Raw genomic sequence first — 14,997 nt, 5'->3', positions numbered from 1 at the left:
GGGAGGGGGAGGAGGTGACTCGAGCATTTAGACACAAGCGAGAGGATCATGGCGGATGGCCCCAGGTGTAAGCGCAGAAAGCAGGCGAACCCGCGGCGCAATAACGGTGAGTGGCGGAGGGGACCGGGGAGCGGCGGAGTCAGGGGGAGCCGGGCAGCCGGAGCGCCCCCGGGGGCGAGGGGGGCGAGCCGGGCCGGGGGCGGCCGGGGCAGGGACGGGCAAAGTGGAGTGGGAAAGTAGAAAGTAGTGCTCTCTGCCCCCCTCCGCTGCCGGCTGCCCGACCGCGCCGCGGCCGCTCGCTCTCCCTGAACCGTTATGTCTCTTACCTGGTCTCTCTCCGCCTAGCGGCTCCTGCCGCCCCTGCCGCCTCCCTGGACCGTTAGCTGCCGCCGCCGCCGCATCCCCGGCGCCGGGCGGGCGGCCGGGATCCGGCCGGCCACTTTTTGGGTCCCGGGTGGAGCGGCTGTTGCTTCTTTCCGCACTTTTCCCCACTCTTGGGCCTCTCGGGCGCCTCCCCTCTCCCCCTCCTCTCCGTCCGCGTTATTCTCCCGCACCGCGGAGGCCCCCGGGAGCCGGGGGAACTAACTTGCGCCCCTGCGCCGGCCGTGCAAAGTGGCTTCCGCGCGCGCCGCGACCCCGCCGGGCCGAGCGCCGCCGCTCGGGCCCCGCGCTGCGGGCCGGGCGGGCCGGGCGGGCGCGCGGCGGGACTCGGCGGCCGCGGGCGGCGTGTCGTCCGTGCGCGCGTGTGCGCGGGCGCCGGCGGGGCGCGCCGGCGGGCGGACGGGGCTCGGGGCCGGCCGCGGTAAAGTTGGGACCGGCGGGCGAGGCGCGCTCCCGGCGGCATCGGGGTTAGAGCAGCGCCCGGGCGCTGGTCCCTAAGTGCCCCTCCTCCCCCGGCGCCGCGCCGGGCCACCGCGCCCCGGGCACCTGGCCTCCGGGCGCCGCCGCCGAGCCCCGCCGGGGAGCGCGGCGGGCCAGACGGGGCACCCACGGGCGGCGCTGGGAGACGTGTGGATGGCGGCCGGTGTGTTTGTGGAGTTGTTACCTGGTCGGAGAGGCCGGGAAGCACCACAGACAGATCCCCCCCTCTCACCTCCCCACCCCCGCCTCTCTCCTCTCTCCCCGCGCCGGGATGGGGTGCCGCGCGCCCGCCTCTCTCCGCTTCTCTCTTTTGGTTTTCTGGGGGAAGTTGTTACCTGGGCCGGACGCACGGAGCGCTGAAAGGCGGATAATGGAGCAGGGATGGCGCTCTGGGTCTCGGGTGGAAGGAGGGTGGGGGAAGGGGGACAGGCACACGGACGCACGGACCGGCGGACGGACGCGCAGGTCTGCAGCTCCCGCTGCAGCGGCGGGGTTTTATGGATGCGTGCCGAGGTGCTGGGGAAAGACAGACGTCCGTGCACACAGACACACGCACATCCTCCTCGGCGCGTTAATACTAGTAATAATAATAAAATCATAACGATAAGATCATCATGTGAGCGAGAGGTGGTGGCAGTGACGGTGGGTGGGGTGGGGGTGGCGGGGTCGGGACCCCGCCAGGGCGAGGGAAAAGCCGAACATGTGGCGGTGCTTGCACAGTCGCCTTTTCCCAGTTTGGAGAGACGTTGTAAGTTGATTGTATTTCTGCAGATCTCGCGGGTCGAGGGGGTGGGGTGGGGTGTGTGGCCCAGGGTGGGGTGGGGGGGTGTCGGTGCACGAGTCGGTGCTCCCTCTCGCTCTTATTCAGCAGCGAAATGTCTGCTGATTGTTATTGTCTGGACAGTTCCTGTGGCGAGAGGGGCGAGACTTGTCCGCCCGGGGGCGGCTGGAGCTGGGAGCGGTGCCCCCGCCCGCGCGCCCGCCCGGGTACCTGTTTGTATAATAATGGGCGGCAACGGCCCTGCCGCCGGCTGCAGCCGAGTCTATATAAGGAATTACACGGACATTTCGGACCCGGGAACGCTTTTGGGGGGGTCCCTGCGTTATTTTTTTTTAAAAGCGAGTTTATTTCATTTCATTTTCTACCCGAGGAGGGAAAATAAACGCGCCTGGGACGAGATTGCCGTGTTGTCCAGAAAATGAGGAAATACGTGCAGAAAAACTCTAGTGCCCCCCTCCCCCCCACCCACCCGCGCGCGCGCGCACACACACACACACACACACACACACACACACTCCCCCCCACCCCCCACGTACACACACCCCCGCGCCTCGGCTCCTTTCTCCCTTCTGCGAAACGCGAGGTTTTGTAACCTTTCCTGGCAATTTTAGATTTTTGTGTGGGATTTCCTGTCTAGGAGCAGATCCGAAAAAATTGTTCAGCTGTTTTAAGATGTTTCTTTCCCACCCATAAACGTATTGTTTTTGCATGCATCTGAGCCGACATTAAAAAAAAAATCCTTGCTTTCATGAATGATTTTTAGTTCTTCAAATAAACGTTTGCATTTTGAAGACTTCTATTAGTTGTGATTGATAACTCATATTTGCTGCCCTCATTGTGGGGAGATGAGTTGCTAGAGATCGGAACGGAGAGCACAGGCTATTGCGATTTAATTTCCTGTTTTAGCCTCAAATAATGTGTTCCAAATTGAGGCTGTTGCCGCTGTTGCTGATGTGGCTTTATGAAAGGTAAGTTGGTTCTGAACGAGCAGTTCGCTGGTTACCTTATTTAAAATGTTCATCGCCAGAGAAAGGGGCTTTTCTTGTTGCTGACGACATGTGTGTGACATGTGAGTCTGAACCACCCAGTGTCTGTGCAGCTGCTGTAAACATGTTTACCTGAACGGGGAAGAATGGATTTTTCTCCTAAAGATCCTGTGATATGAACATTTAACTCATAAAGGCATATCAACAGATGACTTACGGGGGAGAAAGCTATCCTGAAAGGTACTTGGCATCAACAGGAAAAGGAGATTCTCCATCGCTGCAGCAAATGGCAACTTGTGCAGGTAGAAAAAAAGATGGTGTTTAGTTTTCTCCCGCATGTATGTCAGCCCCCTCCTGTCTGCTGCTTTCATTCTCAAGGGAGGGATTTATTTACCACGCTTGCTTGCTGTCAGTGTTTTCCTTTGTGTTTAATATCGGAAAAACAGATTTGGGGCTGGTTAGCACAAAATGTCTTGTCTGCGGTATGCATTACTCCCAGAAAACAAAAGGTGTTTAAGATAGCACAGTATTACTACAGGTATCTTCCATTTTCGTCACTTTGGGCTCTGTCCTTGTATTTCTTTTTGTTCTCAGATGGCCTTTTATCCGTGGCTGTTCATTACGCCAAGCAATTTGATTAAGCCTTATAATTTGCAAATTAAAAATGAAGTTCTATGCTGTTGTGTTGTGAAACGCCAGGATAGGTGCTGGTTAATGTTTCTTAGCTACGCAATCATTTAAGTTGCAGTTTATTGGAGAGAAATGCTTGGGGGAAAATGTTAACTTAAATCTTATTAATGAAGGAGTAAATGATGTATTCAGTGTGAAATAGATTTAGAGACACTTTATGCTTTAATTTATGTATAAATATTTTGTTCATTCTAAAATAAAATTTTACTGCGGAGACTCCAATAAAACATTTTAATTTCCTTTCTGGAGTATATCCGCAGAGTGTAATATTAATGGTAGACTCAAAGTAAGGTAACCTGACAGGGGTAAACCAATTGAGCAGTGTTTGGCAAACCACAAAACCAAACCCTGTGGGTTAACTTAATGTATGGTAAAGATGTTAGTCATCTATAAAGAAATGACATTAGAATTACTTTGATTTGTTTTTACAATTTTTAATGCAAAGCTTTTTTTTTAAAAGTCTTTTCCAACTTGTGATTTTCTTAGTTTGTGGTGGGGGAAGGTACTCTAGCTAATAATGACCACATACTGATTAATTCAATTTAAATGGAATAGCAGGTACATAGGTTTCTATCATTTGCACCATTTTCACTTGCTGTCTTTAGAAGCCACCAGTAGAGGATGCTAACAAAAAATGGTAATTTGTGTAATAATACCCTATAAGTCTCTATCTCCTATTGATTGGGATCTCTTTGTAGATTAGAATAACACTCTTGCTGTTATTTTAAAACTAATCACTTTGGGTAAATTAGGTGTAAGTATTTTCTAGTCTTCTCAGAAGAAGTAGAAATATTCTAACCTGTGAACAGTTTTTTTAATTTTAAAATCTTGAAATCTGTATTGCTATCAATTTAGTCTTGTTTTAGGTCAGATTTTCATTTTATGTGGTTAGGTTTGAAGAATATATAATGATTGACCTGTATTTATTACACACATATATATTTTAAACCTGCTTTTCTATTCATAGTAAGATCCCTGAAAAGGAGTGATTAGACATGCTTAAAAATTTAAATGGTTAAATATAGCAAAAGTTGTAATTAACTGATTGGCAATATTGTCTAATTAATTTCCTACAACTAGTGTAAACTTCATCTTTACCTGGGTTTGTGGACACCTATTAAAGAAGGCATTAACCAGAAATAACTAGATGATTAATGATTTTTAAATTGTATCCTGTATCTTTTTCTCCTGACTAAAAATAAAAAATCAGGCAGTATATTTATTTTAAGCTTACAGATTTGTATGTTAAAGAATGTTTCTGTGGTTTTAATTGCAATGAAGAGCCTATAATAATTGTACTAAGATATTAAAAGTATTTTATTTAATAGTCTTGTCACTTTCATATAAATTGCATGAGTGAACTTAGTTATGTCTATAGTTTGTGTTTATGTAAGTGTTTTAATATAAATGTAAATTTCTGAAGGCCTTTCATTTGGTCAAATGTAGAAGTAGTTATTTCTCTAATTCTTAATACTGCACCTTTAAATATACCAGCAGCACTCTGTAATGCTTTGGTAATACTGTTTATCTTGAATTAAGTTGGAATAACCACAGTTATCAGGAATCCACGTGTGAAGTTTATATTTTAAGGTATCATGGTTCTTCAGTTTTGTGTGTATAAATAAATGTGGTTTCACATTTTTGACAGATGTTTCTTGAAGTTTTGTTATCCTTGTCCTTAGAGCTCAGTCATGAATAGGTGTGATTCACTTCTTTTATTGAACTTATGAACTTTATGACAAAGCAGTGACATAGAAAATTGCCTCGAAAAGTACAGCTTACATTATTTTACAAATTGAAAGCGTCTTTCACATTTTATATACGGGTTGTAGTGACCCGTATATAAAATGTGAAATTATTGTTTTAGAACTTTTTTCTTCTGGTATTCAGTAATCTTGAAATGTTCTGTCTTACGTTTTTCAGTTTTAGAAGCTTTGACGTACACAGTGAGGAAATATACCAAATTTAAAATATTTTTAGAATACACATAGGGGCTGGAGAGATAGTACAGTGGGTAGGGCTCTTGCCTTGCATGCAACTGACTCAGGTTCCATTCCTGCCACATCATGTGGTCTTCCAAGCCTGCAGGAGTGATGCCTAAGGGCAGAGTTAGGAGTAAGCGCTGAGCACCTCCAGGTGTGGCCCCTAAACCAAAATAAACAAAATACAGCATAATTATTTCTCATTTTTGTTTCCCTTTTTTCCTTGCCCCATATAAATCATTTCTAAGCATGTGTCTGTTGCCAGATGTAAACACAGATGCAATATTATGTGGAATTAGTGTTAAATACTCTTAACTATCTGTGTTGAATTGCAGTAGAAGAGAAGAAAAATCAGGCAGAGAGTGGAAGCACATAATGCGTTAATATGCAAAGAAGACTTGATAAAATCTAGGGTTGAAAAGATTGATTTATCTATTTATTATATGATTATATATTAATTTCTTTAGATATAAACTAAAAGCTCATTGTTGAAAGAAATTAAAAATATTTAAACTAAAAAGGTATCCTGATTAGGAAAGTTATGCTTTTTAAAACACTTTTACTAAGTGATCATTGAACTAGGTGTAGGTTAAAAGTAGAATTATAAAAATGTAGTCTAAAAGTTCTGTACTACTGCCTGTTAAAATTAATTTCACCTGTTGCTAAAGTCAATAGACTTCCACTTGAATTTTACAGTATTTTGAGAATCGTATTCCCAAAAATACAAATAAAACTTTTATTCTTAGAAATTAAGCTTTGCTGAGTATGAGCTTTTGGTGTTATGTGAATTTGTCTCTAGGTTTCCACTGTGATGGATGGAAGTGGGCTGTACTTCTTTGTTGCAGGACCCAGGGGCCAGGTTAGGTTTGAACTGGTGATAGGAGCCACAGTGGCTACACCGGTAGATGTCAGGCCCATTCGTGCCAGGTATGTCTGGCCCTTTGGACTCTCTCCCTTGTCCTAGAATTCCTTCTTAAATCTGAAATGGGATTTCGGGGAAATAAGGCAATATACTATTTAAATGCTGTTTATCAATTTAAATTAGCTTCATAATATTATCAGGCAAAGTATGTAGAGCTACACTGATTTGATTATAGTCTGCTCTTGAATACTTCACTTAGTGTAAGTTGAAAGATTCCAAAAGGAAGAGCATGAAAAGTCAAGCCCAAGTTTATACTTGTTAGCTATGAAACATCATTAGAGTCCTAATTTTTTTATTCTCTAGGATGCTGTTTTTCTCATGTATTCAATCATCTTTCTGTTATTTAATACTTATAACTTATTTACATGGGCATCAGTTGTCTATTACATATTTCTCCTCATTCAAGTTGATACGTTGAGAGATTGATAAATGGACTTTGAAGTGTAAACTATGGCAACCTGAGGAAAACTCAGCATTTTTTTGAAATAGCATCACATATGACGGGAATTATTAATAATTTGTTTTATGACCTCTTTAATTCCCACACCCTTCCATCATCCCCACGTTCCTGTCTATATTTAATATTAATGAAAGTGCAAGAGAAGTGTAAGATTATGGGCAATTTTTCCTAATGTGTTCAGAGAATGTTGCAGTCTTTTTTAAAAGATGGAATAGGAAAGTTTAAGTATTTAAAATTTTTTAATTTTAGCTTTTTTAGACCTTTTACATATTGGAACTTAGTTTTCTTTTTGGTAAATGCAACACCACAATTGTCTAATTACTTTCTGTTCATGATTCCAAACATATAATCTTATTTTCCTTATTCTTAAAAGTCATGTCTACCCATTTAAGCCACATTTCTAATGAGATGCTCTTTTGGTGGTTTTTTTTTTTCTTTTTGGGGTCACACCCGGCAATGCACAAGGGTTACTCCTGGCTCTGCACTCAGGAATTACCCCGGGCGGTGCTCAGGTGACCATATGGGATGTTGGGAATCGAACCTGGGTCGGCCGAGTGCAAGGCAAACACCCTACCCGCTGTGCTATCGCTCCAGCCCCTCTTTTGGTGTTTTTAAATGCTGAGAGTTGTAACTGTTTTGTTGATAAAAACTTATTCTCTTTTTTTTTTTCACTTTTTGGGCCATACCTAGCGGTTCTCCAGACTTACTCTTGGTGCTGCACTCAGGGATCACTTCTGGTAGTGCTCAGGGGACCATATTGGGTGCCAGGGTAGAATTTGTATCGGCTGCATACAATGCATATACCTTACCCACTGTTCTTTCCCTCTGGCTCCAGGAATCTCGTGGTTGTTTTCATATTTCTTTCTTTATAAGGAAGGTTGATCATGTCTTTATTTCCTTGTAGTCCCATCTGGATTTCCCTTTTCGTGTCCAGTTTTTTTTCTAGTTCCTACTGACTTCACAGAATTCCATGTGTATTATATTTCCCCTAATGTCAGTCATCTGATGACTTTCACTAGGAACAGAACTTCTTAATTCTTATGAATTTAATCTATAAAAGTTTTAAGTTTTGAGTAGTAAGAAATTCTTCCTAATTGCAGATATTTTCTTTTAATAGTTTGGTAGTTTTCTTTTTAGTATTTAGATCTTAAGGCATATGGAATTCACCTTTTAGTTAAAGCTCAGATTTAAGAGAAGCAAACATAATGCTTAAGAGATTTGGTTGATCCTCTAATTTTATAGCTGAGTCACCTTGGTCAACTTGCTTGGTTTCCCTCTGCTTGAAATTTCTATATATAATTGGGGTGATAATCTCAGAGTTGGGAAGGTAAATGAGAAGATAAGTGAAGCACTGAGCCTTGTACATATTTTAAGCACCCAGCATATGTTTAAAATTTTAGTTATAATATGTTTTTAAATGGATTAATTACTTGAATTTTTACTAATTTAAATTATTTAATAGATATTTATTGAAATATGCTTAAATACTTTGAATCAGTGGTCTTCAGCCATCCATTCATGGACCAGTACTGATCTGTAGGCAAAGGAAGGTGGAAAACTACCTGCTGGTCCTTGGACCAGTAGTCAGGATAGGTTCTGGTCCACAGGTGTAAGGTTGAAAAACATTGGTTAAATAAAATTTTTCATCAACTTTCAATTTCTTATCCTCCTTCCCACTATTACTTCTACCTAATGTAACTGCCATTTAAAGAACATTTTTTTTCTTTTTGGGTCACACCTGGCGATGCACAGGGGTTATTCCTGGCTCTGCACTCAGGAATTACTTCTGGTGGTGCTCAGGGGACCATATGGGATGCTGGGAATCAAACCCGGGTCGGCCGCGTGCAAGGCAAATGCCTTACCCGCAGTGCTATTGCTCCAGCCCCCTAAAGAACGTTTTAAAATGTTTTCCTTCCTTTGTAGCTTTGACCTTAAATATTTCTTAGTTTTACATTTAAGGACAAGGGTAACTGTAAAAAACAGCAAAATATTATTAATAATTAAGGCTTCATATTAACACTATTTGTCATGGTTTTTTATTTGAAGATTGTTTCAGCCTGGCTGTACGAGGTGATGGTTCAGTGCTGGTTCTTAATGATGTGGTGCTGCTTGAGCCCAGTTATTGAAGTCATTATAGCCACTCTGACAGTGCTTGGGGTGTTTTGGACTCTTTAAGGGCTTTATATTGAGTGATATATAATCACATTTATGTGTATCATTGACATTGACTTCAAAGATAGTATCCCAGTGTCATTCTGTCAATAAACTAAAGTTGTCAGAAACTTTCATGTTCAGTATTTGAATAGACTATTTTTCTCTACTCTTCTCTAGCAGTTACAAAAATTCCCTTTTAAAAATCTAGTTCAGGGACCAGAGAGAGGCCAAGAGGTACGGAACTTGCCTTGCATGTGATGTTTGTGATCCTGGTTCTAATACCCTGTCCCATTAACTGTCCTATGAACACTACCCAGAGCACTACCCAGAGCCTAGTGTGGCTCACTCCCCCCATCCAATAAACAAATATAGTGTAGTTAATTTTACAATTAAATCCCTTCCCTGGATGTTAACTTGCTAGGTGAAACCCAGATCTTGAGCCTGACCTTAGACCAAGGCCTTGACCTAAGACGTTCCCACCTGTGTGCTGACCTCTCTCTCCTACCTTGCACCTAATGATTCCTTTACAGTTTAAACTTTTTTTTTTACTTCAGTGTTCTTTACAATCCTTGATTTCCCTCTACCTGAAGTAAACTTATTTTCCCACTCTGGTATATTTTGAGAAGTTGATGGGAATTTACTTGCATATTTCTTCCAGAATGGTTTCCCTGTTCCTTCTCTAGTCTTTAAGAGAAAATTCTCTTCCCTAATACCTATGAATCTCTTTCATATTTAAGATGAATTATGGCTTTCTTTTATGTCACATTCCCTGTTATCTTTTAGAAAGGAAACTTACTAATTTGTGTTGGCATGCAAGTAGTTAATAGTAGTTATAGTAATAGCATGGTGTGTGTAGTACTTAACACATTCATAACCCTATATGCTGGGATGCTTTTTTTTTGTCTTTCAAATTAGTTTATGTGATTACTACAGTGTTTGTGTTAATTTTAGATGAGAAGACAGATTAAGTAATATATTCAAGGAGATACTGCTAATAAACAGTTGAACAGGACAGGGATTTGAATACATTTTCCTGGTTTTTGGGTCACAGTCAGCTGTGGTGATCGAACTCAGGTAGCCACATGCAAGGTAAACGCCTTACCCACTGTACCATCGCTTAGGCCAACTGTGGATTGTGGGTTCAGAGTGATGACAGTGGGTGATTCTTTGGCTTCCATGTTACTGACCTGGATTTGATCCCCAGCACCTCTTATGGTCCCCTGAGACCTTCCCTGGGCGTGATCCCCGAGCATAGAGCCAGGAGTAGCTCTGAGCATCACAAGGTGTGCCCCTAAAAACAACACATATAAGCTGGATTTTGACCCCCACGATCACAATTCTTGTATTAAAATAAAGTTTATAATTAATTATCATTTATTTGTATACCTGTTCTATATTCTTAAAGACCTGGGATCATGTAAAAAGTTTTCAGGTAAGAGGGGGTCATGAGTAGGAAAAGGCAAAGAAGTTCTACCTTGTACTTTCCTTTATTGTTTCTCAGTTCCTGGTATTTGGTGGATACTTGTGGCTTTGTTGAGTGGTTAAGATAGTATTTTTTTAATTTACTATCAAAAGATAAAACTTCTGTGGCTTTGCTTTTCCCCACCCCAAATATAACCCCCAATGTAACCTGAAAACTAAGATGTACTTTTTGTATCTCATGGAAATAAAGTAAATAAGCCTAAGTTGTTTATACTATATAGTAAATACAATATTTTATAGCTCAGAAATGTGTAGTTAACTTGATGTGTGCATTTTAGCAACTAACTCTATTCACAGCCATTTTGGCTTCTAATAATCTTTTATTGACATTGATACTGGTAGATGCAGTAGTACGTGAGGGCATTGGCAGCACCATTTCTGAGCAATTATTCTATGACTGTTAACAACCTGTGTTTATTTGTATTTTACAAGCATAATATACAGCTTGTAATATATATTTTTATACATTGACTATCCACCAGATTTAATTTCAGTCATGTTGTTGTTATGTTATTATCATATTATTATCACTTTTATAAAGCTCACATTGAGCTTTGATAAACTGATTACATTACAGATAATTTTTTTATCATTTTCAGGTCAAGAGTGTTTATGTCACTCCATGTGTTTTATTTATTTACTTATTTGGTTTTGGGACCAAACCCTTCAGTGCTCAGTGATCACTTCAGGCAGTGCTCAGGAAACCTGACATGATGATGGAATGAACTGGGTCATCCACAGGCAAGGCAAGCGCCTTAATCCCTTTTCTATATCTCTTGTTCCCTGTGTAATCATTTGAGGACAGTATTTATATGACTTCTAAGAAGTCAGCTGTCTCTTCAAAAACATAACTGACTTGTATCTTGTTTGTACTTTTAAAAGTATTTATATACACCATTTATCTCTGTGTTTGTCTTTGTCTTGACCATCTTAGATTTTAATGCATAATTTCTTCTGATCTGGTTTATTTGGGTGTTTTCATAGAAAGAGCACTAAACTAGAGATAGAAGTCTTGGATTCTGATATTACATCTGTCATTAATTAACCTTTGAAATTAAAAAGTTAATTTATTCAGGCCTAAGTTTATCTTTCTATGGAATAAATATTATTGATTACTCTGTGGTAGGCAATTAGACTCTCAAAATCGAAGAGTTTCTTGCCCTACAAAACTCTTATTGTGTGATTGTGTGAGGAATTAAAAAAGAACAAGCTTTTGGAATTTGGTTTGGTGACTGATGTGATATTCTGTGTCACATGAGTGGAGTAAGTATGTCTTAAATATGTGGGGGATGCTTGGTAAAAATGTGGAAATAGAGGTTGGAGAGCTAGTACAATGAGTAGAATGCTTACTTTGCATGAGGTTGACCCTGTTTTGATCTCCTATACCCATATGATCCCTTAGGCACTGTGAGGTATGATACCTGAGTCTAGAGCCAGGAGTAAGCCCTGACCACTGCTGGGCGTGGCCCCACATTTTAAAAATGTGGAAAATACTGTTTTAAACATATATACACACAGTGACACCTAAAAGTCGTGTCTGGTCAAACTATATAAGATTATAGAAGAAATAGCTAAAAGGGAGGCTAGAAAAATTATGTAAGAAACAGAAAAGGGGGACTTTTCACATTGCCCCGATTGGATTTTATCTTGGAATAAATGATGGCAGTTGCTAAAGTTCTGGAATTATAGTATATGTTGACATTTTTCTTCATTAGATTTTAAATGATTAGAATTTAAAAATATGTTTGCTGCAGCATGAAAAAGCTATAAAAGTTAAAAAGCTGATTTGTTCTGCTTTCCTGACTTGCTTATATATTACTCATAGATTCATATAGTAGTTGCTCTAAATGCTGTTGATAGCACCCTCACTGCTATTTCTGTCATCATCCATGTTAATAAAGGGCAAATTTTACTAGAAACACTAGTGGGCACAGATATAATTGGTTGAAGTTTGTGAACCAAATTAACTACGCATTTATGAGCTCTGCATTATTGTGAGGACTTGTATATCTATTATTTCTTCTTTCTAACTTATAACTCATAGGGATGTGTTGTGGATTTTAGACCCATGGAATAAGGTGGTTCTTACTGCCATTATTACAGCACTCCAAAATCGAAAAATTCTCATATCTTCAATATTATTAGACAGTTTTCTATATTATTTCTGACACTAATGCCTGTATGTGACTCCATCTGTAATGGGACATGGGACAGGGTTGGCAACTCCTGACTGTGCTCAGGGACAATAAGTACGGGTTCTGGGGATAGATCCTGGGTCAGACACGTGCAAAACAAGTTCCTTACCCACTGTACCATCTCTCTGGCCTTCTCTGTGTATTCTTCAATCAGTTGGCTATCTCAAATATCTAGTAAAGTACTGTTAGATGATCTTGCTATTTTGGGTGGCCAGGGGTTGGCGTGATCCCAGTACCTCTTAATAAATGAGATTAGAAATTTAGAGTTATAGTTCATTGTTTGATTTAAACAGGGTGTGTTTTTTTTTGGGGGGGGTCACACCTGGCGATGCACAGGGGTTACTCCTGGCTCTGCACTCCTGGCAGTCCTCGGGACCATATGGGATGCTAGGAATTGACCCCAGGTTGGCCGCTGTGCAAGGCAAACGTTTGCCCTACCCATTGTGCTATTGCTCCAACCCCCCCCCCCCAACTATTGAGAGTATCTTGCCTGCACAGCAGAGCCTGGCAAGCTCCCCATGGCATATTTGATATGCAAAAAAACAGTAACAACAAGTCTCACAATGAAGTCGGTACTGATGCCTGCTTGAGCAAATCGATGAACAATGGGACGACAGTGCTACAGTGCTGAAAGTTTGATTTAAAATAAGTAGGCATCTACAGAATCCTTAAATTAACAAATTTGAAAGTTTAGTGTTTTTCCTTCAAACCAGCTCTTGGAGTGGTATGTTTTTCTTAATTGAACAATTAAAATGTGATTTTTGGTGGAGTTATAATGTATGTAATGTGATAGATTAAAACCAGAGCGATCTTTTGAAACTCAGTACTGAGGAAATAACATATTTTACCATGTTACAAAGTCTGTTAATATTTTTATATTAAAATGTCTTATTTATACATTAACTTTAAAAGTATTTTACAGGTGACCTAATTTGTGTACCCATTAAGGTACTTTTACAGTTCATATTATATATTGTAGCTTTTTGTTTTGTTTTTGGGTCACACTGGAATTCTCCTGGGCTACTCCTACCTTGTTGCTCAGGGCTCACTCCCAGTGGTACGGGGGCCCATGTAAGTGCTGGGGATTGAATCTGGGGCCCCTGAGCATGCAAGCAAGCTTTCCAGTCATTTGACCTCCCTAACGCTAGGAATGTCATTAAACCTTTAAAACTTAACTCATCTCATTTTAACTGTTGCTTGTTTCTGCTTTTGCACATACGAAAGTGGTAACGATAGTAAAAAACCGTTTTATCATTTTAAGTTTCTCCTTGTCAAATTGATTGTTCTGTTAGGTAGCATTCACTTCATTCCTCCTCTCCCCATATGTATAATACATGAGTAATTTACTAGCTTTAAAAATTATGTAGGGAAGTAAGACATATTTCGTATTTTCTTTGGCTGACATATTAAGGATGTGACTAGGGGAGCAAGGTGTTAACTACTTTAAGGATTCAGGGCCACACTAACACGCTTCTTCATTTCTTTCACCTGAGTTGTTTAGATTTGGGTGACTGACATCTGGTCCTAGTATCTGGTTGAGTCAGCAGTCAGTAACAGTAATGGTCTTACTTCTTCCACCTTTATGTTCCCTTGAGTTTTTAATCATGGTAATCTCAGATTAGGTGTATAGTTATAGTTTTTTAAAATTTTTATTAGTGAATCACCTTGAGGTACTGTTACAAACTTATGACTTTTCATGTTTGAATTTTGTTTATATCCTTCCACCAGTGTCCATTCTCCTCCACCAATGTTCCCAGTATCCCTCCCACCCCCCCACCCCATCCCCCCCACCCCACCCCACCTCTGTGGCAAGGCATTCCCTTTTGTGCTCTCTCTCCTTTTGGGTGTTGTGGTTTGCAATAGAGGCACTGAGTGGCCCTCATGTTTGGTCTATAGTCTATTTTGAGCGTGCATCTCCTATCCCATGTGGGTCCTCAAACCACACTTTAAGACTAGGTATATAGTAATAGTTACACAATTTTATCCATGAGTGCATAAAAAAGTTCTATGCACTCAAAATATCTTTTTACTTTTTATTTTATAATTTAATTTCAGTCATTAGCATTACATGTTAAAATTACTACTAATAATTGTTGTTTCTAATCAATATTTAATTGAAATAGAAAAGATGAATCATTTGGGGTAGATATGCATCCTGATACGTTTTTCTCTATATGTTCATTAAATATTTGTACTTCAAACTCGCACTTTAATGTGGGCTAGGGGACCATCCCAAGTGGTGCTTAAGAGGTTCAGGTGCCCCACGGGTGATTGTCAGTCAGCCAGGCAGGTCTGTTCAGTGCGAGGGCCTGAGGATGTGATGCCGCTCTGCCCCTGCAGTGGTACACCTAGGCCACGCTCAGTGGGGCTCAGACCTCCAGGACGGCTCTCACGATGCTGGGGGCCATGCAGTGCTGGGAACTGAGTCCAGTTTGGGTACATACCTTCTGTACCATCGCCATGCTATCTGTATCTTTATATTTA

At 41.1% G+C, this 14,997-nt stretch overlaps 2 protein-coding genes across 27 annotated transcripts in view; one reads left to right on the top strand and one right to left on the bottom strand.

Annotated features, from left to right (window-relative positions):
- LOC129406992 (uncharacterized) overlaps positions 1–1,481 on the bottom strand; it is a 153,702-nt gene extending 152,221 nt beyond the window's left edge. For 20 of the 25 annotated variants that reach the window (XR_008631403.1, XR_008631404.1, XR_008631402.1 and 17 more), the window contains exon 1: positions 327–683. Coding sequence is in view for 4 of the 25 variants with exons in the window: in XM_055146856.1 (XP_055002831.1) it covers positions 1,197–1,460 (264 nt within the window). In the remaining 21 variants the exon portion in view is untranslated. Of the gene's footprint in view, positions 1–326; positions 684–1,196 lie in introns of those variants that run through there. The other 5 variants (XR_008631406.1, XM_055146856.1, XM_055146859.1 and 2 more) reach the window with 1 other exon arrangement.
- Positions 27–14,997, top strand: part of ZEB1 (zinc finger E-box binding homeobox 1) — a 155,266-nt gene continuing 140,295 nt past the window's right edge. The window contains exon 1 of one of the 2 annotated variants that reach the window (XM_055146855.1): positions 27–106. In XM_055146855.1, coding sequence (XP_055002830.1) covers positions 49–106 — 58 coding nt within the window. In that variant the 5' untranslated portion in view covers positions 27–48. Of the gene's footprint in view, positions 107–2,730; positions 2,931–14,997 lie in introns of those variants that run through there. The other variant, XM_055146854.1, reaches the window with a different exon arrangement.

Source organism: Sorex araneus, chromosome 9, assembly GCF_027595985.1.
Source record: "Sorex araneus isolate mSorAra2 chromosome 9, mSorAra2.pri, whole genome shotgun sequence".
Classification (NCBI taxonomy): domain Eukaryota; kingdom Metazoa; phylum Chordata; class Mammalia; order Eulipotyphla; family Soricidae; genus Sorex; species Sorex araneus.
This window is presented reverse-complemented; position numbering and strand designations above follow the sequence as displayed.